Source organism: Lissotriton helveticus, chromosome 8 (genome assembly GCF_964261635.1).
Source record: "Lissotriton helveticus chromosome 8, aLisHel1.1, whole genome shotgun sequence".
In the NCBI taxonomy this organism is placed as follows: domain Eukaryota; kingdom Metazoa; phylum Chordata; class Amphibia; order Caudata; family Salamandridae; genus Lissotriton; species Lissotriton helveticus.
Genome location: NC_136069.1, coordinates 1,657,266,385 through 1,657,292,549, shown reverse-complemented (window position 1 = coordinate 1,657,292,549; position 26,165 = coordinate 1,657,266,385). Strand labels below are relative to the sequence as shown.

The 26,165-nt window shown below is 48.8% G+C and overlaps 1 protein-coding gene across 4 annotated transcripts in view; it reads left to right on the top strand.

Moving 5' to 3' along the window:
- The window catches only part of TRIM3 (tripartite motif containing 3), a 290,801-nt gene that overhangs the window by 211,039 nt on the left and 53,597 nt on the right, over window positions 1-26,165 (top strand). For all 4 annotated transcript variants that reach the window (XM_078658725.1, XM_078658724.1, XM_078658727.1 and 1 more), the window contains one exon: window positions 18,025-18,128. In XM_078658725.1, the coding sequence (XP_078514851.1) occupies window positions 18,025-18,128 (104 nt within the window). The remainder of the gene's footprint in view (window positions 1-18,024; window positions 18,129-26,165) is intronic.

Below are 26,165 nucleotides of genomic sequence, written 5' to 3'. Positions count from 1 at the left end.
GATGGGTCAGAAGCATGATACATTGGTGCTATATGCTGGTGATGTTTTGTCTGTTCAGACTGCAACGTGTCAGTCCCTCGTGGTTTTTGAATCTTGACAATTTTTGCAGAACGTCAGGACATGCATGTGATGGAGGTGGAAAAGGCTGTTTCAAGTCTGTGAAGCTCTCTTTTGATTTTATTTAGGAGGTGCAAACATTGCAGTCGCCTGTGTATTTGTTACCTGTATATATGTTACCTGTGTGTTCGTTCCTGTGTTGCCACACCTTCCGGCCCCACTCTACCTTTACAGATGGGGTACGTTGGCGGTCTCATGGATTGGCAGATATCCTTGCATCAAGATGCATTTTCTTCCATGATGCTTTTATTTTGTTCGAGTATTGCCAATTTTGACATGCTTGTTCATATATTTTTTTTTTTTTCAAACTTTATTTCTTGGCGGCGAGTAAAATAAAGAGGCACAAATCATACAAGCAACAAGGCAGTTAACACATACGGACCAGGAAGGTCAGATCCAAAAGGAGGTACACAGCCAGATACGGCCCACATCCCGGAGGCAGGGCGGCAACTCGTGAAACCTGCGAAACAATAAAAGGGATTTGCTCTTGTGCTCCCAGAATCCCCTGGGCAATATCAATTTCTTCGCCAATTTTCGTAGATGATGCTCTACCAGTCCAAACAAAAACAGAACAAGAACCCCATGAACGGCATTTGTGGCATTGATGCAATCACATAAGGAGATATAGGCAAGGGCCCATTTCAGAGCGAACCTCACAATAGAACGTGGTCGATGGTAATCACAATGACAAACAAGTGTACGCAACAAGGAATATCGGCATGACTCAGGGTACTGCTACATCACCTCAAGACACTACACCCCAGAACCCTCCCCAGCAACATCAGACTCCGAGGAAGCGGAGGAAAACAGCTCCGCGCTGGTAGCGTCAGAGTCCACCTCCTCCATCCCCTCGATACACATGGCCCTCCAAGCGAGTAAGTCATCCTGGAGCTTCCCATCCCTTCGTGAGCTCTGCATATGTGACTCCTCCGCTAAGGCTCATTCCCTAGCGTCCCGTAACCAACTGGAGATTTCAGGCGCCCTCTGTCCCATCCAAGTAATGGCCACCCGCCTTCTCGCCAGAACCAACAGGAGTTGTAGTAATTTGTAGGACAGACCCCTCTTCCTGGGTTTTGGCACTAGCGCCAGCAAACAGTGAATCGGTTCCAGATGGATCGCAAGGTGCGTAATCCGGGTAATGTGCGCCACCACCTCGACCCAAAAGTCATGTACTAAGGGGCATTCCCAGGCCAGGTGAAGGAAACCCGCCCGTTCAGCATTACACCTCGGGCAAGTATGGCTCCTGTCCGAGGAGATACGGTGGAGGGAGGCAGGTGTCATATAGGTGCGATGGAGAAAGTTAAAATGTATCAATTTGAAACGCGCATTACAAGAGACCTTACGAGTCAACATCCCTATCCGCTTCCTCTGGGCCGGATCCAACTCAATCCCCAGGTCCGCCTCCCAAGCCCTCCAAGCAGGCATCAATGGGGGAGTCGAGTCCCTGCGCATCGCTGAGTAAAGAAGGGAAATCAGTCTCCTACCTCTGCCACAGGACAAGATGATGTCCAGGGTATTAGTGAGCTCGGGCGCCTCTGGGAATTGGGGCCACGTCGTCCTGGCTACATCCCGGAGACATCCATAATGCAGGTATTGGCCCTCACGCAGTCCAAATGAGTCCGCTGCTCTCTCAAATGACACAAACGAGTCGTCCGGATAGAGATCCGCAAGTGTCTCGCAACCGCCCACGCGCCACTCTCGGAAAGACATATTCGCCTCCATCTTGAGTATTGGGGCCAGGATCCAAAGGGAGAGATCCCTATGGAATGGCGCACGGCGCAAAACGCGTTCAACGAAGCGCTGCCAAATGCGGGCCGTATGCCTGACGACATAGGGCAGCGCACCGTCGGCGCCCCGGCCCTGCATGAGAGCTTGCTGTAGCAGGAAAATAGCTCTCCCGCCTAGGGAGAGAACGCCCCTATGCACAACTGTTGAAGGACCAAAGGGTCTGATTCTATACTTCCAATTTTTAACAAAACGATGTCCAAATTGGAGATGTTTTCACATTTTCAATATTTATTGGATGTGGCTTTAAAGGATGCGATCATGTATATGCTGTATGTCAAACATAGTAATCCAAAGCCATATATTTCATTCGAGGAGTGTTCATTATCACACAACCCAATGCATTTCGGGCGGAGCCCGTCGTCAGGGGGTTACTCTACAACAAAAACAAAATAACCAGTTGTAATCATGTGCTAAAAAATAATACCGTTCAAAAAACAGGAAACATGATGCATGCGACGCGATGAGTAACGGTGATGGGTGATCAAACGAGAAAGATAAAAAGTCACAAGCTTAAAGGATTACAACCTAAGGTCTCTGCGTGGTAAAATCAAGTAAAACGTGAGGATTCGTGCCTAAAATAGGAAAGAGTATTCACCCGGTGTCTGTCCGATTATATGAACGGAGTCCTACTGTGTCTAACCTCCAGCAGATTATCCCGCGTGAACGTGCTTTTAAAGGAACGTGATACAGTTACAAATGCCCGAAGGCGTGCGTCCCGGAACCGGGTACTTACTTGTGTGACAATATCAGGCAGACTCGTGAGAGTTCCGTGAGGGTGCTAGTGCGATGTGCTGCGCTGGGAGTACAAATAATGAGTGCTGGAAAGTGAGAAAGGACTAAACGGCCCGAGGGGTCAAAATGGAAAGCACAACGTGAGCGCCATGATGTAACGGGTGAAATCACAGTCAAAAACCAAGAGAAACATAGGAATGGATATTTAGATATCAAAATAATGTGAAGTAAACCATAATGAAAACAGAAACATAAGTTCATAGGTAACACAAAAATTCAATGCGGTCATTGAGCCCCAAGGGCGCCATCGTGGAGAGATAACGAATCCAAAAATTCTCTCTTTTAAGTAGCAAGTTCTTGTTGTTAGCGGTGATAGGTACTTGTTCGAGGATCTGATATTTCAGTTGTGCCACTGAGTGTCTGTTTTCCAGGAAGTGGGTGGCAACCGTAGATTTTAAATTCCCAGTGCGAATATTGCTCTTATGTTCTAAGATCCTGATGCGGATCTTGCGTTCAGTGTGTCCCACATAACACTTGCCACACGGGCATTTCAGCAAATAAATGACATTTTTGCTATTGCATGTAGCATTAACTCTTAACTTTATGGGGTTGCCTTTCATCGGGTGGTTGATCTGATTGCCTGTGATACAATTATTGCAATTGCTGCAATTGTGACATGGTTTGAGACCAGTGTATGTGACATTAAGTTTGGGTCCACTGGTGTTGTTCAAAGCTTCTTTTATGTTCTTACCCCTGGTAAAAGCAAAGATAGGTGTTTCATTGAATATGCCATTGAAGTCAGTTTCCATGGTCAAAATGGGCCAATGTTTCCGGATGATTTTTTGGAATTGTGTCGATGCTTTGGAAAACTTAGAAACGACCACTAGTCGATCAGATGAAATCTTTTGTCTCGGGAGGAGCAAGGATGCTCTGGTACATTTCTCACTTCTTTCCATGGCTAAGTCCAGTATGGGTGTGGGGTAACCACGTGCTTTTAACCGTTCCAAAACTGTTTGGATTTGAACTTTACTCTCAGTGGGTTTTGACACAATTCTTTTGACCCTTAGAATCTGAGCATAAGGTAAGTTGTTTTTTAACCCCATGCGGTGAAAGCTTTGATAGTGAAGGGTTGAGTTTCTGTCGGTTGGTTTCCTGAAGATCGACGTGGACCAATCTCCCAGTTCTCTTGATATTTTCACGTCCAAATAATGGGCGCAAGATGTACTGTAATCCCATGTAAATTGTATCCGTGGTGTGACCTGATTCCAGGTGTTGAGGAAGGTGACTAAGGTTTCAACAGTGCCTGCCCATAAAAGAAAAATGTCATCAATGTATCTTAAATATAACCGGCCGTTTTCCTGCCAATTCGTGGTGCTCAAGATGTGGGTTTCTTCAAACACTCGCATGAAAATGTTAGCGTAGCAAGGAGCCGCCGAATTTCCCATGGCCGTACCTGTAAGTTGTAAATACCATTGGTCAAAGATAGTAAAATAACTGTGGTATAGTGTGAACAAAGTGAGTTCCATCAGGAATACTTTCAAATCTTGATCCATGTTCGATTGAGCCAGTGTTTCTTCAATGGCTTCTATCCCTCCATCATGGGGGATAGAAGTGTATAAGGAACTGACGTCCACAGTACACATGATGAGGTTAATGTCTTTGAGCTGAGTCATAACAGGTTCCAATTTGAGTAGGAAATCGGTGGTATCTTTGACATATGAGTTGGATGTAGTCACAAATGGTTGAAAGTATTTGTCAAGGAATTTCCCCACGTTCTCATGAATGCTGGTTCTAGTCGACACGATGGGTCGAAAAGGGGGATTGGTAGGGTGTTTGTGGAGTTTTGGCAACATGTACAATGTCGGAGGTTTTGGATAGCTGGGTGTTAGATACCTCTTTGTTCTTTCATTAATGGTCCCATTCTCGAAGGCTTTGTTGATGATAGTAATCAAATCCTTGGTGTATTCCGGGGTAGGGTCACCCGGAAGTATCCCATACGTGTTGATGTCCCCGATGTGTTCAGTGACTTTTTGTTCATAAAAGGAGGTGTCCATGATGACCAGGGCACCCCCTTTGTCAGCGTTGTGGCAAATGATGTTGGGGTTGTCTGCGATTTTTTGCAGGGTGTTTCTCTCCTTGCGAGTCAAGTTGCTCCGTGTTGCAGGTTGTAAGAAAGGTAACTTCAATATATCTTGCTTCACCAGGTTTTCGAAGGTGTCAATAATTTTATGACTTTGTGGGGCCAAAAATGTACTGTGGGGTCGTAAGCCTCTAAGCATATCTTCTTCCTGGATGGTATTCGGACAGATATTTTGGAAATAATGCTTCAGACGCATGTTGCGAATAAGTTTAAACGTGCTCACTTCGAGCTCCAATGTGTTGGTGCCCGTGGTGGGAACGAAAGACTGGCCTTTCTGAAGAGTATTCATTTCCTCCTTTGACAAGGTTGTAGAGGATATATTGATGACCAGGTTCTCATCAGTGGTCAGCGTCTCCCTTTCGGTTTCTTGTTTTTTGCTGGTGGAGTTTTTTCTCGTTCCTCGGCGGGTTTTTCCCCTCCGGGATCTTTTTGTAGGTTGGTACCTGACTCTAAAAAAGAGACCGCAGGCTCAGTCGAGGTGCTTGGAGTCTGGACATCAGGGGCTGGTCTGGCCGGTGTAGGTCTTGTTCTTTGGTCGTCTTCAGAAGATGAGGTTTCGTTGGCGGAATAAGGATTATAAGGTTTGTTGGTGCGGCGGCGGGCGTATACCTCGGCCCAGGTATAAACCTCGCCGAGTTTATAATCTATTGTGTCACGCTTAAACTTTCTCAATTTTCTCTCCTGTGTTTCCCGTACATGTTTGTCTAATTGTATGTCTATGTCATCTAACATTTTGTCAAGTTCTTCTTTGGTCAGGGCATCGTTAAGTTCCTTTCTCACGCTGGTAATTTCTTGGGTGAGTTCTTCTAAGGTTTTAGCCAATTCTTCCACTATCAATAAAATCAGATCGAGGGAACATTTGTTCAAGATAGAATACCAGCGTTCTACGAACTTAGTATTGTTTTTGCATAGAAGTGGTTTTAGAGGGACCCGTAGGCCGCGAGGGATTCGTTGAACACGATGGTACCGGACAAGGGTACTCGCATGGAGTTTTTGGTTTGATTGTTTCTTGAGTAGGTAGAGTAACTGACGCAGGTTGCTCTCTACGCTGCGGGTGTTGCCCGTGGAGGTGATGTCGTCCTGTATCATGCCATAGATCTTGTCTGCGTCATCTGATGTATAAGCAAAGGTGCTTGCTTTTTGGTCGGTCATGCCCGAAACCAATTCAAAGTTCATTTTGAGAGCGTGCCGAGGTCCGAGGACAGATAAGAAGAAATGTACAAATGAAGAAGGATCTCGCACAGCTGATTTGATCAACAAAGTGGTTTGTTGTAAAGGATTGTAGTGTGCAATGGGGAAACACTGTCTGGCCAAGCAGTGTAACAACGTGAATACAGGAAAATAGCTCTCCCGCCTAGGGAGAGAACGCCCCTATGCACAACTGTTGAAGGACCAAAGGGTCTGATTCTATACTTCCAATTTTTAACAAAACGATGTCCAAATTGGAGATGTTTTCACATTTTCAATATTTATTGGATGTGGCTTTAAAGGATGCGATCATGTATATGCTGTATGTCAAACATAGTAATCCAAAGCCATATATTTCATTCGAGGAGTGTTCATTATCACACAACCCAATGCATTTCGGGCGGAGCCCGTCGTCAGGGGGTTACTCTACAACAAAAACAAAATAACCAGTTGTAATCATGTGCTAAAAAATAATACCGTTCAAAAAACAGGAAACATGATGCATGCGACGCGATGAGTAACGGTGATGGGTGATCAAACGAGAAAGATAAAAAGTCACAAGCTTAAAGGATTACAACCTAAGGTCTCTGCGTGGTAAAATCAAGTAAAACGTGAGGATTCGTGCCTAAAATAGGAAAGAGTATTCACCCGGTGTCTGTCCGATTATATGAACGGAGTCCTACTGTGTCTAACCTCCAGCAGATTATCCCGCGTGAACGTGCTTTTAAAGGAACGTGATACAGTTACAAATGCCCGAAGGCGTGCGTCCCGGAACCGGGTACTTACTTGTGTGACAATATCAGGCAGACTCGTGAGAGTTCCGTGAGGGTGCTAGTGCGATGTGCTGCGCTGGGAGTACAAATAATGAGTGCTGGAAAGTGAGAAAGGACTAAACGGCCCGAGGGGTCAAAATGGAAAGCACAACGTGAGCGCCATGATGTAACGGGTGAAATCACAGTCAAAAACCAAGAGAAACATAGGAATGGATATTTAGATATCAAAATAATGTGAAGTAAACCATAATGAAAACAGAAACATAAGTTCATAGGTAACACAAAAATTCAATGCGGTCATTGAGCCCCAAGGGCGCCATCGTGGAGAGATAACGAATCCAAAAATTCTCTCTTTTAAGTGGACCATGGAAACTGACTTCAATGGCATATTCAATGAAACACCTATCTTTGCTTTTACCAGGGGTAAGAACATAAAAGAAGCTTTGAACAACACCAGTGGACCCAAACTTAATGTCACATACACTGGTCTCAAACCATGTCACAATTGCAGCAATTGCAATAATTGTATCACAGGCAATCAGATCAACCACCCGATGAAAGGCAACCCCATAAAGTTAAGAGTTAATGCTACATGCAATAGCAAAAATGTCATTTATTTGCTGAAATGCCCGTGTGGCAAGTGTTATGTGGGACACACTGAACGCAAGATCCGCATCAGGATCTTAGAACATAAGAGCAATATTCGCACTGGGAATTTAAAATCTACGGTTGCCACCCACTTCCTGGAAAACAGACACTCAGTGGCACAACTGAAATATCAGATCCTCGAACAAGTACCTATCACCGCTAACAACAAGAACTTGCTACTTAAAAGAGAGAATTTTTGGATTCGTTATCTCTCCACGATGGCGCCCTTGGGGCTCAATGACCGCATTGAATTTTTGTGTTACCTATGAACTTATGTTTCTGTTTTCATTATGGTTTACTTCACATTATTTTGATATCTAAATATCCATTCCTATGTTTCTCTTGGTTTTTGACTGTGATTTCACCCGTTACATCATGGCGCTCACGTTGTGCTTTCCATTTTGACCCCTCGGGCCGTTTAGTCCTTTCTCACTTTCCAGCACTCATTATTTGTACTCCCAGCGCAGCACATCGCACTAGCACCCTCACGGAACTCTCACGAGTCTGCCTGATATTGTCACACAAGTAAGTACCCGGTTCCGGGACGCACGCCTTCGGGCATTTGTAACTGTATCACGTTCCTTTAAAAGCACGTTCACGCGGGATAATCTGCTGGAGGTTAGACACAGTAGGACTCCGTTCATATAATCGGACAGACACCGGGTGAATACTCTTTCCTATTTTAGGCACGAATCCTCACGTTTTACTTGATTTTACCACGCAGAGACCTTAGGTTGTAATCCTTTAAGCTTGTGACTTTTTATCTTTCTCGTTTGATCACCCATCACCGTTACTCATCGCGTCGCATGCATCATGTTTCCTGTTTTTTGAACGGTATTATTTTTTAGCACATGATTACAACTGGTTATTTTGTTTTTGTTGTAGAGTAACCCCCTGACGACGGGCTCCGCCCGAAATGCATTGGGTTGTGTGATAATGAACACTCCTCGAATGAAATATATGGCTTTGGATTACTATGTTTGACATACAGCATATACATGATCGCATCCTTTAAAGCCACATCCAATAAATATTGAAAATGTGAAAACATCTCCAATTTGGACATCGTTTTGTTAAAAATTGGAAGTATAGAATCAGACCCTTTGGTCCTTCAACAGTTGTGCATAGGGGCGTTCTCTCCCTAGGCGGGAGAGCTATTTTCCTGTATTCACGTTGTTACACTGCTTGGCCAGACAGTGTTTCCCCATTGCACACTACAATCCTTTACAACAAACCACTTTGTTGATCAAATCAGCTGTGCGAGATCCTTCTTCATTTGTAGCTTGCTGTAGCACCCTGTCCGAAGCCACTCCCGCCAACAAGGCCAACTCCCAGTTCTCAGTGTCAGCAAACCATCTGGCCGCTGGGAGAAGTTGTGCAGCATAGTAGTATAAGTCAAATCTCGGGGCCTCAAGGCCTCCCGCATCCCAACACTGCGTCACCGTGCGCAACGCAACTCTGCTGCGACCACCCGCCCAGAGAAGAGATGTAAGGAGCGAATTTAGTGTGCGAAACACCCGGGGGGGCAACGGGCAGAGGGTATTCTGCAGCACATACAGAACTCTAGGGAGCATCACCATCTTAGCAACTGCCAGACGGCCCATAAGGGAGAGAGGGAGCGTGTTCCAGAATACAACGGACTTGCGGAGGGCCACAAGAATCCTGTCCATGTTATGGGTCAAGAGAGCCTCATCAGAAGCGGCCACCTGTATACCCAGGTACCGGAACGCCAAACGTTCACACCGGAGGCCCGCACAGTGAGAATCCGTCATCGGGACGAGATCATCAGGAGTCAGTGGGAACACCAGGGACTTAGTAACATTTATGCGCAGGCCCGAGGCCGCACCAAAGCGGTCCAGGAGGCGCAACAGAGTGGGGAGGGCCTCCACCGGAGAGGTCAGGTAGAAAAGCGCATCATCGGCGTAAAGGGAGATGACATTAGTAGTATCTCCCACCACAATACCCCATTCATGTAACTCCTTACGGGCTGATATGGCCAGGGGCTCAATTGCGAGGGCAAATAGAAGGGGGGACAATGGGCAGCCCTGTCGGGTACCCCTCCCCAACGTCCACTCATCAGAGCGGGCCGAACCCAGACGCACCTTGGCCCGGGGAGTTCTATATAAGATCCGTATCCATTCTCGAAAGCCGGGTCCAAATCCCATCTTGAGAAGGACATGCATGAGGTAACCCCAATGCACTGTATCAAAGGCCTTAGCCAGGTCAACGGAGACCAGCACATGGGGAGTGTCTCGCCCCCGGACTTCGTGCAATACGTGGTTCAGGCGGCGTAGGTTCATTGCCGTATTACGACCAGGGACAAAGCCACATTGGTCTGGATGGACGAGCTGAGCCACATGTGGGGCAAGGCGATTAGCCAACAGCTTGGTCAGTATTTTCGCGTCCGAGTTAATCAAAGTGATAGGACGATACGAAGCGGGGTCTGTGCTGTCACCCCCCGGCTTCAGTATCATACAAACTTCACCCTGATTCAAGGTGGGCGGGAGGTCACCCGTGCGTAAGGCTTCATTGTAAACCTGCAAAAGGAGGGGGGCCAGGATGGGCCCGAATGTATGATAAAACTCTGCAGGGAATCCATCCCCGCCAGGGGTTTTGGCTCGTGGGAGGGCGGCAATCGCCGCAGAGATTTCACCGAGCGTCAGTTTGACATCAAGGTCCTTTGCCGCCGCTTCTGGGAGGGTCGGCAATCCAATGTCCTCGAGGTAGGGGTGGTAGACCTCCTCAGATATAGTTGGGTCGGGCTCATACACAGCCCGCAGGTGGTCCCGCAGAACTGTGAGTACAGCAGCCTCCGAGTGGACCATATCACCATTGGGCGCCCGCAGGGCTACTATACGCTCAGCCGTGAACTCCCGGCGAAGTATCCAGGCCAACAAGCGGCCAGATTTATCCCCCTCTCGATGCAGTCTCTGTCTATATTGGCCCAGCGTAAAGCGATCGAGCCTCGTGAGAATATCATGGATCGACTCAAGGGCCAGGCCCTCCACACGTTGACCCGAGACGTCCGGGTCAGGGCGGGCCTGGACGCGCAAGAGCTCAGCCTCCGCAGTCTGTAAGTCCGATAGTAGTTGTTTCCTGACCCCGTACGTCAGGCCCATGCACGCACCACGGACGACCGCCTTCAGTGCCTCCCACTTAGTGGAGCAAGACAAGTCACTCCCCGCCCAGTTAAGTTCCAGGTAATCGGAGAGGGTCGCTGCCACATGATCCCGGGCCACCTGATCTTGGAGCAGATCAGGAGGCAGTCTCCACAAGCGGGGACGTTCCATCCGGTCAGGCCATTGCGCCACGCACGTGACCGGAGCATGATCCGACAGGTATCGGGCCTGGTGCGTGACCGTCAACGTGAGAGAGGAAGGGAGATTGGCCGCCAACACTCTATCCAGCCTACTATGAGTGCCATGGGTTGGGGAATAACAAGTGTAAAGTTTCTGCGTGGGGTGACACGCGCGCCAAACATCGATCGCCCCTATATTATGCATCACGTCCCGCAGACACGCCGTCATACGGGGCTTAGTTCCCGCCCGAGGTGGATCACGGTCCAGTTCATGATGTAGCACACAGTTAAAGTCCCCGCACCAAAGAAGGGGCGCGTCCAGGCTAGGAGCCACTAGGTCCTGCATCTGGGAGAAAAATGTCGGGTCATCAACGTTCGGCGCGTACGTATTAAAGACCAGAAGGACCTTATCGTCCAATCTGAGTTTCGCCAATATGTACCTGCCTTCCACATCCGCATCAATATATTGGACAGCGCATGGAACCCCAGGGGCCACCCAGATTAGGACTCCCCTAGCGTACGTAGAGTAGGAGGAGTGGAATAGCTGGCCTCTCCATTTTTTGGCCAGTCGCTGCGCACCATCATCATCCAAGTGGGTCTCCTGTAAACAAGCAACTGAAATCCCATGGCGTTTTAGGAAGGTGAGGACCCTGTGTCTCTTAGTGCACGTACCCAGGCCACGCACATTCCACGTCAAGAATTTAAACCCCATGACCACCATTCACGCCCAGCCGGGCAGCAGTATACACACAGCCTAGGCTGTCGCCAGTAGGCCCATGCTACAAAGAAGTTCAAAAATGCATCGCTCAAAGCAAGCGCCCCGCCAAGCAGAAGCAACATGCGCCAAATGCCAGTGCCATCATTAGCACACCCCAGACCCCGCCCCCCAACAACCCCAACACACGAAAATTCGACTGGAACCCCCGAAACCCCACCACCCACGAGCAATAGGATAGCAACAACCAGTAACGCCACCCCGCCCTTCCCCCGCCAGTGCCAGGACGTGCACAGCCACCCCATTCAACACTCTCTACTATGCTTGTTCATATTAAAATGGATTCAGTCAGCACTAATGGGCTTTATTTGAATGGTCAAGTATCCAAGGGGAGGTAGATACTCCTGCCTCTGTTTGCCGGGATTGGGTAGCTGGCTATTCCACACCTGGGTGGACTGTAGTGTGGATTCTGTGTGCTGCCTCTGGTTGGTCTGACTGGTAAGCCAGGCCGGTGCTCACAGGAGCTAGCCTTCAGAAACCTCATGGCTTCCAAGACACATCCCTGTTGCATTTGTTGCCCTGAATTACAGATAGTTGGTGCCTTTCTTTCCATTTACACTAGCAGTAGATAACCTGATATGGAGGTGACCTCTTTTGCTCTGAGGGGTGCAAGGATGCCTTTGAGTCTTGGATAGGAAATGCTTCCACTGTATATAGATCAGAAATTGGGACATGATTTTGAGATTATTAGGGGCAGGGGCTGAAAAAAGTGCTACAGTTGACAAAAAAAAAACCAAAAGAACACTGCCCATGAGTAAGCCTCTAACACAGCTCTACAGATAGTAAAATATGGCGGCTCTACTCCAGCCAGCTGAGGCACTTACGGGGTTTGGAGAGGGACCAGGCACCTTCTCCGGCTTAAAGCATTTGACAGCCCATATTTACGATGGTGCATAAATGTCCTACCTGCATTCTAAACAGAGGAAACTCACACTGTGCGGATGGTCCCTTAAGCCCTCAAGGCTCTCTGAATTATTTAGCTTTCCTAATCCCAATAACCTTCTCAAAAAGAAGGTGCACCTGCTTTGTCATGTCCGAGGATGTACATGGTCCATGACAGCCACAAAGGTCAATGGCGCCACCTATCTGTGCTTTGGAGCTACTGCAGGATCTGGTTCTGCACCTAGTCTGATGCCTGAAGAAATTAAATTCAAAATGTGTCCACCAGAAAGAGTGTTGCATTACATTTGTTTTAGCATTCCAGACTGATCATACGCGTGTAAGTACCATGGACCACTCACATGTGAAACATGTTCTTGGCACCTGATGGCGTATGTGCCCCAGACACGTCTCAGAGTCGTGGACAAACATAAGGAACACAAACTTTGAGCACTTGAATTTTTGGGAGTTTTGTGCCCTGTCAAACGCCAGAACTTCAAGAGAACTGGTAGAACGGGGTTAAGACCTTTTTTAAGTCCTGGGACAGGTGTGGTATCCTGCATGTTGGGAACCTGCCTCACATCTTAGCATGTCACAGAGTCGGGAGTTCCTTGTGTGTTGGAGGCTGAGCGCGGAGGAGTATCTGCTCCTGATAAGGTCTGGCCTTGGTTCAAGTGTCACCTCTGCAAGGCTACCATAAACCTTCTCCAAACCACCCACTGGTACTCACCTCATCAGTACAACGCACTTTGTAACACCAGCTTCCTGTAGTTTTGGGAGCCAAGGGGCCACGCAAGCTTAGCAAGTGAGCCTGGCCCGCGCATGGAGAATTTTACATTCTCCTGTAGAACAGCATCAGGAGCTACTTGCAGCATACATGCAGGGATCAACTTTATTTGACGAATGGGGTAGACCAGGGCGAATGCAATTTTATTTAAAAAAAAAAAGGACAAAAAAAAAACCAGACGCACACAGTGGCCTGTGGGCCGCATGTTGGTACAGGAATGGTAGTTCACTTTGAGGCAGTTTTGCACCAAAGCGGGAGGAAGCGTGATCTAATAGCATGTTATTCTGTTTTCCTGTTTTGAAACCCTTTTGGAGGAGAGCAGACCCCATGAGGCCAGTGAAACTTTTCCCTTAGAATGTCCTGATTTCGAGTGAAGGTTCCCCTCAGCCTAGAACAGATATTTTTCCAGCATGGTAAAAATAAAGTTTTACCTACCTGGTATTGGCATTGGTTGCTGGCCAATTCACTCCCATGTATGTAATGGGCGCTTTAGGAGCAGTCTGTTTACTTGGCCTCAGTAAAAAGACTTGCTGTTTACTATGTCTGTGGTAAACGTCTGCTTTCCATGAGGGCCAGCCAGACATTGAGTGTAAGTGCATGTTCTGACGACAGTGACTGATCAAAGTAAAATCAGAACTTTTATTTTTTAATTAAGTCATCTGTACTGAGGACTGCCCCTATTAGCCTTTGGAAGTCTCATGGGGGGTTCAATCCTCTTCGGCAGGATGAGACATTCCCTTGCGTGGGTCATTCTCCCTCTGCAAGGCTGGATAACATTATGGTTGCCTCTTAGCTTATTCAAGCTTTTCTGTCAATTTGTGGTCGAAGTTGGAAGAATCTTGAAGACCAGGCAAAGCTGTGGGAGTTGTTAGATCTCTGAAAGGCCATCAGCCTCTGAAAAACTGGGGATACTTGTCCTTCACACCAGATCTCCTGATCCCAGGGAGGTGGGCTAGCCTCTGCCCAATCCTTTTTTAACATCTTCTCTGAAGCAGTGTTTGTTGGGATGGTCGACAAGACTTCCAACTTCGGTTCTTTTTGTTAATACTTTAATGCTAGTAGGTGTTGGTGGGGCTTGCTCCAACTCCTATCGGTATCTCTGATACTGAAGAGAGAGGACTTGGTCCTTTCAAGGCATGCTTTCAGTAGCTGCTCAGTAACCCCCTATATTCAGGCCTTGTAAACCATGCAGAACCGGTTGACCCATGATTCATACCATGGCCACCTGTGTTGGATCAGTACTCACCTCTTTGAGCAACAAATTTCCACTTCCTGTGGGTATCAAGGAGAGTCTTCGCATCGGTGCCAGCCAGTCATTGTCTAGACCCTCTGCTGGAAGCTGCCTTGCGTCAGATTGGGGCCAAGCCTGGAACGCGGGCTTGTTCCGTGACCTCTTAGTGCCAGTAACTGAACTGCTCTGAAGGCACAAGATCTCAGCAGCATCCCTGATCTGAAAGTAAGACATAGAAGACAGACTGTCATTGCTGGGATTGTGGAGCTACATAGATGCTCCCCACATCAGCACCGGTGAGCCTTCACCATCCCTGAACCGCTCTTTAAGGAGACTACATCCACCCCTCCCCTTCCCAGAGTTTCTCGTAAGTCTTAGACACTCACACCATAGTAGTGAGTACGCTGAAGCCTACTCCTTTTGAAACATGTCTGTATACCTTAGAATATGGAGGCATCACATTTTTAAGTCTCCACCAGTTGCATTCAGGGACCTTTGAACCAGGGGGCAGGCATAGCTTGGCATGGTTGCTACATTGTATGACTTCTCTGGCTCATTAGCTGCACCTTTTTAACCCCTTAAGTGCTCCCATTGGCCGTCGCAAGCACTACCTGGCTGGTGCTGCGAACGCCCGACGCGGCCCCGCCCGTTTCTTCGAACGTTCCGCACTGGTGCGGAACGTTCAAAGCAGCTATAGTGTTAAATTCAAAATGATAATGAACCAGAGAATGAAAGTCCTCCAGGGTCACCTGACCACAGCCCCTTACGATAACATTCTCTGCACTTCCAATGTTACAGAAAATGGAGAACACCATGCCATAAATCATATATGATCCAATCGTAGCCCCAGAAGGTACAAAGACCTCCGGGCTGTCTTCATGTATCATAATTGTAACTTTTCCTTTTATTTACATGCAATTAAAAGTAAAATTCTTTGAGTACAGAACAGTAGCTGGACTTTGAGTTTGAGGGATCTTACTGTGTCCTGCTGAACTCTAGTTTCTCACACCCTCCTCCTCCTGCAGTAAGCTTTGTGTGTTCGTCTTTACTTCTCTTGGTGAGCTGGGTATGTATTTACTTCTCTTGGTGAGCTGGGTATGTCTTTACTTCTCTTGGTGAGCTGGGTATGTCTTTACTTCTCTTGGTGAGCTGGGTATGTCTTTACTTCTCTTGGTGAGCTGGGTATGTCTTTACTTCTCTTGGTGAGCTGGGTATGTCTTTACTTCTCTTGGTGAGCTGGGTATGTCTTTACTTCTCTTGGTGAGCTGGGTATGTCTTTACTTCTCTTGGTGAGCTGGGTATGTCTTTACTTCTCTTGGTGAGCTGGGTATGTCTTTACTTCTCTTGGTGAGCTGGGTATGTCTTTACTTCTCTTGTTGAGCTGGGTATGTCTTTACTTCTCTTGGTGAGCTGGGTATGTCTTTACTTCTCTTGGTGAGCTGGGTTTGTCTTTACTTCTCTTGTTGAGCCGGGTTTGTCTTTACCTCTCTTGGTGAGCTGGGTATGTCTTTACTTCTCTTGGTGAGCTGGGTATGTCTTTACTTCTCTTGGTGAGCTGGGTTTGTCTTTACTTCTCTTGTTGAGCCGGGTTTGTCTTTACCTCTCTTGGTGAGCTGGGTATGTCTTTACTTCTCTTGGTGAGCTGGGTATGTCTTTACTTCTCTTGGTGAGCTGGGTATGTCTTTACTTCTCTTGGTGAGCTGGGTATGTCTTTACTTCTCTTGGTGAGCTGGGTATGTCTTTACTTCTCTTGTTGAGCTGGGTATGTCTTTACTTCTCTTGGTGAGCTGGGTTTGTCTTTACTTCTCTTGTTGAGCCGGGTTTGTCTTTACCTCTCTTGGTGAGCTGGGTATGTCTTTACTTCTCTTGGTGAGCTGGGTATGTCTTTACTTCTCTTGGTGAGCTGGGTTTGTCTTTACTTCTCTTGTTGAGCCGGGTTTGTCTTTACCTCTCTTGGTGAGCCGGATGCCCCAATGGAGTTACTTTGTTATCCAGTTGAAGTGCAGCTGTGCTAGAGTTGAAACACCCGTGGTAACCTATAGGGCCCTCACAGGACACTCGCCAGTGACCGCTGTCTAACCAAGGGCCACAAGGAACGCCCCATGACCTTTATTATGTTTTATGCTCTGAAGTCTCACCAGAAAAGAGTTAGAAGGTTGGGGTTAGTGAAGAAAAGACCGACCATACACTAGAGGTTGAACCCTGAAGGTAGCATAGGAAGCAAATAGATGGGTAAAACTTTAATAATAGATATGTGTCTTTGAAAATGTGGTCTGTGAGATGTTTGAACTGTGTGAGGTATGAATGCACTGGGGGCAGTAATGTGAGGATCTCACAGAAAAGTAATCATGATGCAATTTTTCTTTGTTATGGTTAACAACATTTAATGAGATTCAATAATAGAAGACCTGGATTAAGTGATTATCCTGGTGTCTTTCCACACTGTGATTGATTCGATTGGCCAATGGGCATTTCTTTTTAATTCTCAGCTCACTGTTCTCTGAATCCTTCTCTGCTGGTGTTGTCCATCCTGGTGCCTGCTGATTTTGAGAGACACTTTGAACTGAACCCTTTGCACCCCCCCCTGGTTCCACCTGTGCTGTCAGTGACCTATAGGGTGCAAGAGCCCCCACCACTATATTCGTCTCCCTAGTCCTTCTAGTGATGTTTCGAGGAGGCTTAGCCCACACCCCTGCAGCATTACCCTTGTGACCTACAGTACATCGCTTTTTAACAGTCATTGCTACACATTGTCTCACTCATCTGTAGATTGTCATGAGCATTCCCACCCTGCCCGGTTGGCCCTGAGACCCTCAACCTCGGCCATTGTCTTCCTCTTCCACGTTTAACTTGTCTGTGCTAGCCCTGGCAGTATCTCAAGTCTCATGCATAACTCACTCTTCTGAAGAATGCCCATTCCATGCAAACCTTTCCCTGGTGTGTTGTCTGTGCTAGCCGTGCCCAGGATCTTGAGTCTCAGGCAACTTCTCCCTCTTCTGAAGATTGTCCATTCCATGCACACCCTTCTCTGGTGTTTGTGCTGACCCTGTCTCAGACATGGTGTCTCTTCAGAGTGTCTGTCTGTGCTAACCTTCCTCATGTATCTGTAGAGAACCATAGTTCCCACAACACTTTCTTGAGACTTTTTTTCTTGCTAGAAATTTTAGCAACTACGGGTTTGGAGATGGGGGAGAACTGGGCCACGTAGAACTTTTAGAGGCGGCGCAGAGGTCTTTTCTTCCCAGAAGTGTCGCTTGGGGGAGAGAGTGACAGCCAAGACCCTCAAGCAGTTCTCTGTTTAAACTCTAACAAAAGTGTCGAGAAGTGTTGATGCACAAAGGGTCTGAAATGTATTTTGTTTCCAGTGCTGACGACTGGTCTCTCTTTAAAGGTCAGAATTCTGTGATGTAAAATATTTATTGTATAAGAAATGTATTTCGCATTTTAAAACGTATCTGCTGTCAGCGTTTCTGTGCGTCAATGGTCTTTGTTTGTAATAAAAACTGAACAGGAGCAGTAGAATGTGGTCCTTAGCAAAGGAGTCCAGCAGTGGGATCAGTGTGGCCTACACAGACTGGGTTGGGCGAAGGGTTCCTTGCCTGCCCCCATCGCGTGTGAGTCTCCTCCAGTGGGGTATTCATTGACGAGTGTCTCGTCTCTTCCCACAGGGTCCCGTGGACGCGAGAAGGGAGAGTTCACCAACCTGCAAGGCATCTCCACCTCTGGGACCAACCGCATCGTGGTGGCGGACAGCAATAACCAGTGTATCCAGGTGAGTGTGTGAGTTTCTAGCCACCCCACTTCTCCCGCCAGTACTCCATGCACTTCTCCCGTCAGCACTCCATGCACTTCTCTCGACAGTACTCCATGCACTTCTCTCGACAGTACTCCATGCACTTCTCGCGCCAGTACTCCATGCACTTCTCCCGCCAGTACTCCATGCACTTCTCTCGACAGTACTCCATGCACTTCTCTCGACAGTACTCCATGCACTTCTCCCGTCAGCACTCCATGCACTTCTCCCGCCAGTAATCCATGCACTTCTCTCGACAGTGCTCCATGCACTTCTCTCGACAGTACTCCATGCACTTCTCCCGTCAGCACTCCATGCACTTCTCTCGACAGTACTCCATGCACTTCTCTCGACAGTACTCCATGCACTTCTCGCGCCAGTACTCCATGCACTTCTCCCGCCAGTACTCCATGCACTTCTCTCGACAGTACTCCATGCACTTCTCCCGCCAGTACTCCATGCACTTCTCTCGACAGTACTCCATGCACTTCTCCCGCCAGTAATCCATGCACTGCTCTCGACAGTACTCCATGCACTTCTCTCGCAAGTACTCCATGCACTTCTCCCGTCAGCACTCCATGCACTTCTCTCGACAGTACTCCATGCACTTCTCTCGACAGTACTCCATGCACTTCTCGCGCCAGTACTCCATGCACTTCTCCCGCCAGTACTCCATGCACTTCTCTCGACAGTACTCCATGCACTTCTCCCGCCAGTACTCCATGCACTTCTCTCGACAGTACTCCATGCACTTCTCCCGCCAGTAATCCATGCACTGCTCTCGACAGTACTCCATGCACTTCTCTCGCAAGTACTCCATGCACTTCTCTCGACAGTACTCCATGCACTTCTCTCGACAGTACTCCATGCACTTCTCCCGTCAGCACTCCATGCACTTCTCTCGACAGTACTCCATGCACTTCTCCCGCCAGTACTCCATGCACTTCTCTCGACAGTACTCCATGCACTTCTCTCGACAGTACTCCATGCACTTCTCCCGCCAGTACTCCATGCACTTCTCTCGACAGTACTCCATGCACTTCTCCCGCCAGTAATCCATGCACTGCTCTCGACAGTACTCCATGCACTTCTCTCGCAAGTACTCCATGCACTTCTCTCGACAGTACTCCATGCACTTCTCCCGTCAGCACTCCATGCACTTCTCTCGACAGTACTCCATGCACTTCTCCCGTCAGCACTCCATGCACTTCTCCCGCCAGTACTCCATGCACTTCTCTCGACAGTACTCCATGCACTTCTCCCGCCAGTACTCCATGCAATTCTCTCGACAGTACTCCATGCACTTCTCGCGCCAGTACTCCATGCACTTCTCTCGACAGTACTCCATGCGCTTCTCGCGCCAGTACTCCATGCACTTCTCTCGACAGTACTCCATGCACTTCTCCCGCCAGTAATCCATGCACTGCTCTCGACAGTACTCCATGCACTTCTCTCGCAAGTACTCCATGCACTTCTCTCGACAGTACTCCATGCACTTCTCTCGACAGTGCTCCATTCACTGCTCTCGACAGTACTCCATGCACTTCTCTCGCAAGTACTCCATGCACTTCTCGACAGTACTCCATGCACTTCTCTCGACAGTGCTCCATTCACTGCTCTCGACAGTACTCCATGCACTTCTCTCGCAAGTACTCCATGCACTTCTCTCGCAAGTACTCCATGCACTTGTCGCGCCAGTACTCCATGCACTTGCCGCGCCAGTACTCCATGCACTTGTCGCGCCAGTACTCCATGCACTTGTCGCGCCAGTACTCCACGCACTTGTCGCGCCAGTACTCCATGCACTTGTCGCGCCAGTACTCCATGCACTTGTCGCGCCAGTACTCCATGCACTTGTCGCGCCAGTACTCCATGTACTTGTCGCGCCAGTACTCCATGCACTTGTCGCGCCAGTACTCCATGCACTTGTCGCGCCAGTACTCCATACACTTGTCGCGCCAGTACTCCATGCACTTGTCGCGCCAGTACTCCGTGCACTTGTCGCGCCAGTACTCCGTGCACTTGTCGCGCCAGTACTCCATGAACATCTCTTGACAGTACTCCATGAACTTCTCTCGACAGTACTCCATGAACTTCTCTCGATAGTACTCCATGCACTTGTCGCGCCAGTACTCCATGCACTTGTCGCGCCAGTACTCCATGCACTTGTCGCGCCAGTACTCCATGCACTTGTCGCGCCAGTACTCCATGCACTTGTCGCGCCAGTACTCCATGCACTTGTCGCGCCAGTACTCCATGCACTTGTCGCGCCAGTACTCCATGCACTTGTCGCGCCAGTACTCCATGCACTTGTCGCGCCAGTACTCCGTGCACTTGTCGCGCCAGTACTCCGTGCACTTCTCTCAACAGTACTCCATGAACATCTCTTGACAGTACTCCATGAACTGCTCTCGACAGTACTCCATGCAATTCTCTCGCAAGTACTCCATGAACTTCTCTCGATAGTACTCCATGCACTTGTCGCGCCAGTACTCCATGCACTTGTCGCGCCAGTACTCCATGCACTTGTCGCGCCAGTACTCCATGCACTTGTCGCGCCAGTACTCCATGCACTTGTCGCGCCAGTACTCCATGCACTTGTCGCGCCAGTACTCCATGCACTTGTCGCGCCAGTACTCCATGCACTTGTCGCGCCAGTACTCCATGCACTTCTCTCTTGACAGTACTCCATGCACTTCTCTAGACAGTACTCCATGCACTTGTCGCGCCAGTACTCCATGCACTTGTCGCGCCAGTACTCCATGCACTTGTCGCGCCAGTACTCCATGCACTTGTCGCGCCAGTACTCCATGCATATGCGTGGAGGAGCACAGATTGTCTGTAACAACCACCCCACTTCTCGCACCAATACTTCATGCAGGTGCATGGTGGAGCATAGCCTGTGGGTTGTCTGTGCCAGCCTCCTTACTTCCAGTGCCAGTAATCCATGCATGTGCGTAGCGAAGCACAGGTTGTCTGTACCAGCCACACCAGTACTCCATGCATGTGCATGGTGGGATCGTAAGCAGTTGGTTGTCTGTGCCTGCCACCCCACTTCTCGAACAAGTACTCTATGCATGCGTTTAGAGAAGCACAGGTTGTCTATGCCAACCACCCCACTTCTCCCGCCAGTACTCCATGCGCTTCTCGCACCAGTACTCCATGCGCTTCTCGGGCCAGTACTCCATGCGCTTCTCGGGCCAGTACTCCATGCGCTTCTCGCGCCAGTACTCCATGCACTTCTCTCGACAGTACTCCATGCACTTCTCTCGACAGTGCTCCATGCACTTCTCTCGACAGTACTCCATGCACTTCTCTCGCAAGTACTCCATGCACTTCTCTCGACAGTACTCCATGCACTTATCTCGACAGTGCTCCATTCACTGCTCTTGACAGTACTCCATGCACTTCTCTCGCAAGTACTCCATGCACTTCTCTCAACAGTACTCCATGCACTTCTCTCGACAGTGCTCCATTCACTGCTCTCGACAGTACTCCATGCAATTCTCTTGCAAGTACTGCATGCACTTCTCGACAGTACTCCATGCACTTCTCTCGACAGTGCTCCATTCACTGCTCTCGACAGTACTCCATGCACTTCTCTCGCAAGTACTCCATGCACTTGTCGCGCCAGTACTCCATGCACTTGCCGCGCCAGTACTCCATGCACTTGTCGCGCCAGTACTCCATGCACTTGTCGCGCCAGTACTCCATGCACTTGTCGCGCCAGTACTCCGTGCACTTGTCGCGCCAGTACTCCGTGCACTTGTCGCGCCAGTACTCCATGCACTTGTCGCGCCAGTACTCCATGCACTTGTCGCGCCAGTACTCCATGCACTTGTCGCGCCAGTACTCCATGCACTTGTCGCGCCAGTACTCCATGCACTTGTCGCGCCAGTACTCCATGCACTTGTCGCGCCAGTACTCCATGCACTTGTCGCGCCAGTACTCCATGCACTTGTCGCGCCAGTACTCCGTGCACTTGTCGCGCCAGTACTCCGTGCACTTCTCTCAACAGTACTCCATGAACATCTCTTGACAGTACTCCATGAACTTCTCTCGACAGTACTCCATGAACTGCTCTCGACAGTACTCCATGCAATTCTCTCGCAAGTACTCCATGAACTTCTCTCGATAGTACTCCATGCACTTGTCGCGCCAGTACTCCATGCACTTGTCGCGCCAGTACTCCATGCACTTGTCGCGCCAGTACTCCATGCACTTGTCGCGCCAGTACTCCATGCACTTGTCGCGCCAGTACTCCATGCACTTGTCGCGCCAGTACTCCATGCACTTGTCGCGCCAGTACTCCATGCACTTGTCGCGCCAGTACTCCATGCACTTGTCGCGCCAGTACTCCATGCACTTGTCGCGCCAGTACTCCATGCACTTCTCTCTTGACAGTACTCCATGCACTTCTCTAGACAGTACTCCATGCACTTGTCGCGCCAGTACTCCATTCACTTGTCGCGCCAGTACTCCATGCACTTGTCGCGCCAGTACTCCATGCACTTGTCGCGCCAGTACTCCATGCATATGCGTGGAGGAGCACAGATTGTCTGTAACAGCCACCCCACTTCTCGCACCAATACTTCATGCAGGTGCATGGTGGAGCATAGCCTGTGGGTTGTCTGTGCCAGCCTCCTTACTTCCAGTGCCAGTAATCCATGCATGTGCGTAGCGAAGCACAGGTTGTCTGTACCAGCCACACCAGTACTCCATGCATGTGCATGGTGGGAGCGTAAGCAGTTGGTTGTCTGTGCCTGCCACCCCACTTCTCGAACAAGTACTCTATGCATGCGTTTAGAGAAGCACAGGTTGTCTATGCCAACCACCCCACTTCTCCCGCCAGTACTCCATGCGCTTCTCGCACCAGTACTCCATGCGCTTCTCGGGCCAGTACTCCATGCGCTTCTCGCGCCAGTACTCCATGCACTTCTCTCGACAGTACTCCATGCACTTCTCTCGACAGTGCTCCATTCACTGCTCTCGACAGTACTCCATGCACTTCTCTCGCAAGTACTCCATGCACTTCTCTCGACAGTACTCCATGCACTTATCACGACAGTGCTCCATTCACTGCTCTCGACAGTACTCCATGCACTTCTCTCGCAAGTACTCCATGCACTTCTCTCAACAGTACTCCATGCACTTCTCTCGACAGTGCTCCATTCACTGCTCTCGACAGTACTCCATGCAATTCTCTCGCAAGTACTCCATGCACTTCTCTCGCAAGTACTCCATGCACTTGTCGCGCCAGTACTCCATGCACTTGTCGCGCCAGTACTCCATGCACTAGTCGCGCCAGTACTCCATGTAATTGTCGCGCCAGTACACCATGCACTTGTCGCGCCAGTACTCCATGCACTTGTCGCGCCAGTACTCCATGCACTTGTCGCGCCAGTACTCCATGCACTTGTCGCGCCAGTACTCCATGCACTTGTCGCGCCAGTACTCCATGCACTTGTCGCGCCAGTACTCCATGCACTTGTCGCGCCAGTACTCCATGCACTTGTCGCGCCAGTACTCCATGCACTTGTCGCGCCAGTACTCCATGCACTTGTCGCGCCAGTACTCCATGCACTTGTCGCGCCAGTACTCCATGCATATGCGTGGAGGAGCACAGATTGTCTGTAACAGCCACCCCACTTCTCGCACCAATACTTCATGCAGGTGCATGGTGGAGCATAGCCTGTGGGTTGTCTGTGCCAGCCTCCTTACTTCCAGGGCCAGTAATCCATGCATGTGCGTAGCGAAGCACAGGTTGTCTGTACCAGCCACACCAGTACTCCATGCATGTGCATGGTGGGAGCGTAAGCAGTTGGTTGTCTGTGCCTGCCACCCCACTTCTCGAACAAGTACTCTATGCATGCGTTTAGAGAAGCACAGGTTGTCTATGGCAACCACCCCACTTCTCGTGCCAGTACTCTATGCATAGACGTGGAAAGCACAAGCAGCGGGTTGTCTGTGCCAGCCCTTCCCTTACAGTACCCCTGTACCCTAAATTTGTGTAACAGAGAACATAGGCAGTGTACCCCTGCCTCAGCTGCCTGCCTTACAGCATCAGTACCCTAAGCATATGTGTGGGGAGCCCAGGCAGTGTACCCCTGTTTCAGGCACCTTCCTTCACAGCACAATTAACCCAAACTCAGCCTCCCCTCTCCACAGAGTGAGTATTTTAAGCTAGGACATTGGAGAATGGTGGCTCCGTCACTCAGTAGGGGAGGACGGTAGACTGTTTTGGAATAGGGACATTTATTCTGCAAATGGTCCTCCTGGGTAACTCTGTAGCTGTTATTACTGGCACGTTGTCATAGGGGTTTTCAGACATACTGTTCTTCTTCTCCACTATGCTTGCAGCCTTGCTTCGCTGTAAGTAACCATAACCTCAGGAACTCGGATGTATCACCGTAGCCTAATGTACCTTCTCTTAGCCAACTACATGGCCTCTGTGCAGAATATGCAGCTCTTGCGCTGTGCCCAACCAGCTACAGCACATCAATTGGCATCCTTGTGAATTTAGTGTGCATAAGCACATTAAGGGAGTGAAGAGGTGCTGTAGAGCATGAGCTAACCCTTCTCTGACACAGAACGTTGATCAAACTATAAAGCCCAACTTGATTGGATCAATGTAAGAACCATCCTGTCGACCTAAGGAGAAAAGAATCCTTTTGGAAGCATAATCGGTCCTGACGAAGGCCCCTAGCATTTGGGAACATAAGGGGCAGAAACATGTTGACCCTAATAGGAAGTAGGGCTAACTAGCGGGGGAGGTATGATTCCCCCTTTCTGGAGGGACTTCTGTGAAACACTGGTACACCCGAATACAAATCAGAAAATGTAACCTAATCGAGATTCGGATAACAAGGTGAGAGATGCCATTGCGATTGTGGTTAGGAACGGGGTTGGGTCCAGTAAGGGCTAAGGACAAAATTAGGGGTGGGGGACAACATTTGGGTGATGGTCAATTTGGGTTGCAGTCAGTTTAGACTTTGGCTAAAGATCTGTTTCAAGGTCAGGGTGCTGGATGAGGTTTAGGGCTAGTTTAGTTGCAGGACCACAGTGGGGTTTGACGTCAATTTTAGGAACATGGCTGTGTGATGCAAGGGTTAGGGTGTTATTAACTTTGGGATGGGGTTAAGAATACATAGTGAGTAGGGTTAAGGGTAGATGGAATCAGAGTAAGAGTTGGGTACAAAGATTTGGTTAGCTGGCTGTTGTGTAAGGATTTGCGGTCAGATCAAATTTAAGGTATATTTTATGTGCAAACACATACTGCAAAAAGAAGCGGTTAAAATCATTTGCAACCCCTTTTAATGTAAGATGTCACAAAAGAATGACCTTTTCATTGAAATGGTTTTCTGTCAGAGAATTTACCTTAATTGTTCTTAAATTAAATCAAAAAGATGCAGGATCCCCTAGAAGATAAAATGCTGACAGACTACATGCATAAACGGGCTACCTCCCTCACATATCGAAAACTAGTCAACAACTTGCCTGACCCTAATGTGGCACTCATGGAAAAATGGTCCCGAGATGTGGGGGAACTCGATGACACCGAATGGCAGGAGGCACGGGCATCCCCGCGGGAGGAGGGAATACCTTCAAAAATTAAGTTAGTGCAGCTCAAAATACTACATCGAACCTACTACACTAGGCACACCCTTTGCAGAATAGGGACAACATCACACCCGTACCCGCCTGAGGAGATGTGGGGAGGAGGGTACATTCTGTAGTAGGGGATCTCTGTGTATAGTCATAATCTAGTGAATAGTCCCGCCCATGTGCGTGGACCCCGGAGCAATCAAAAATAATCTCTTACAGTGTCAAAAAATGCAGAAAATGCATAGACACTTAAGAGAGAATTTAAAGACAGATAATGCAGCCAAAAAGGCTACACTGTCCAGTACTTCAACTAGAAATTCCACCATAAAATCCACAAAACAGCAAAGCCTGTACAGATTTCCCTTGCTTAACAGCAAAATCCCTCAGGAATGATAGAGAGAAGAACCTGGA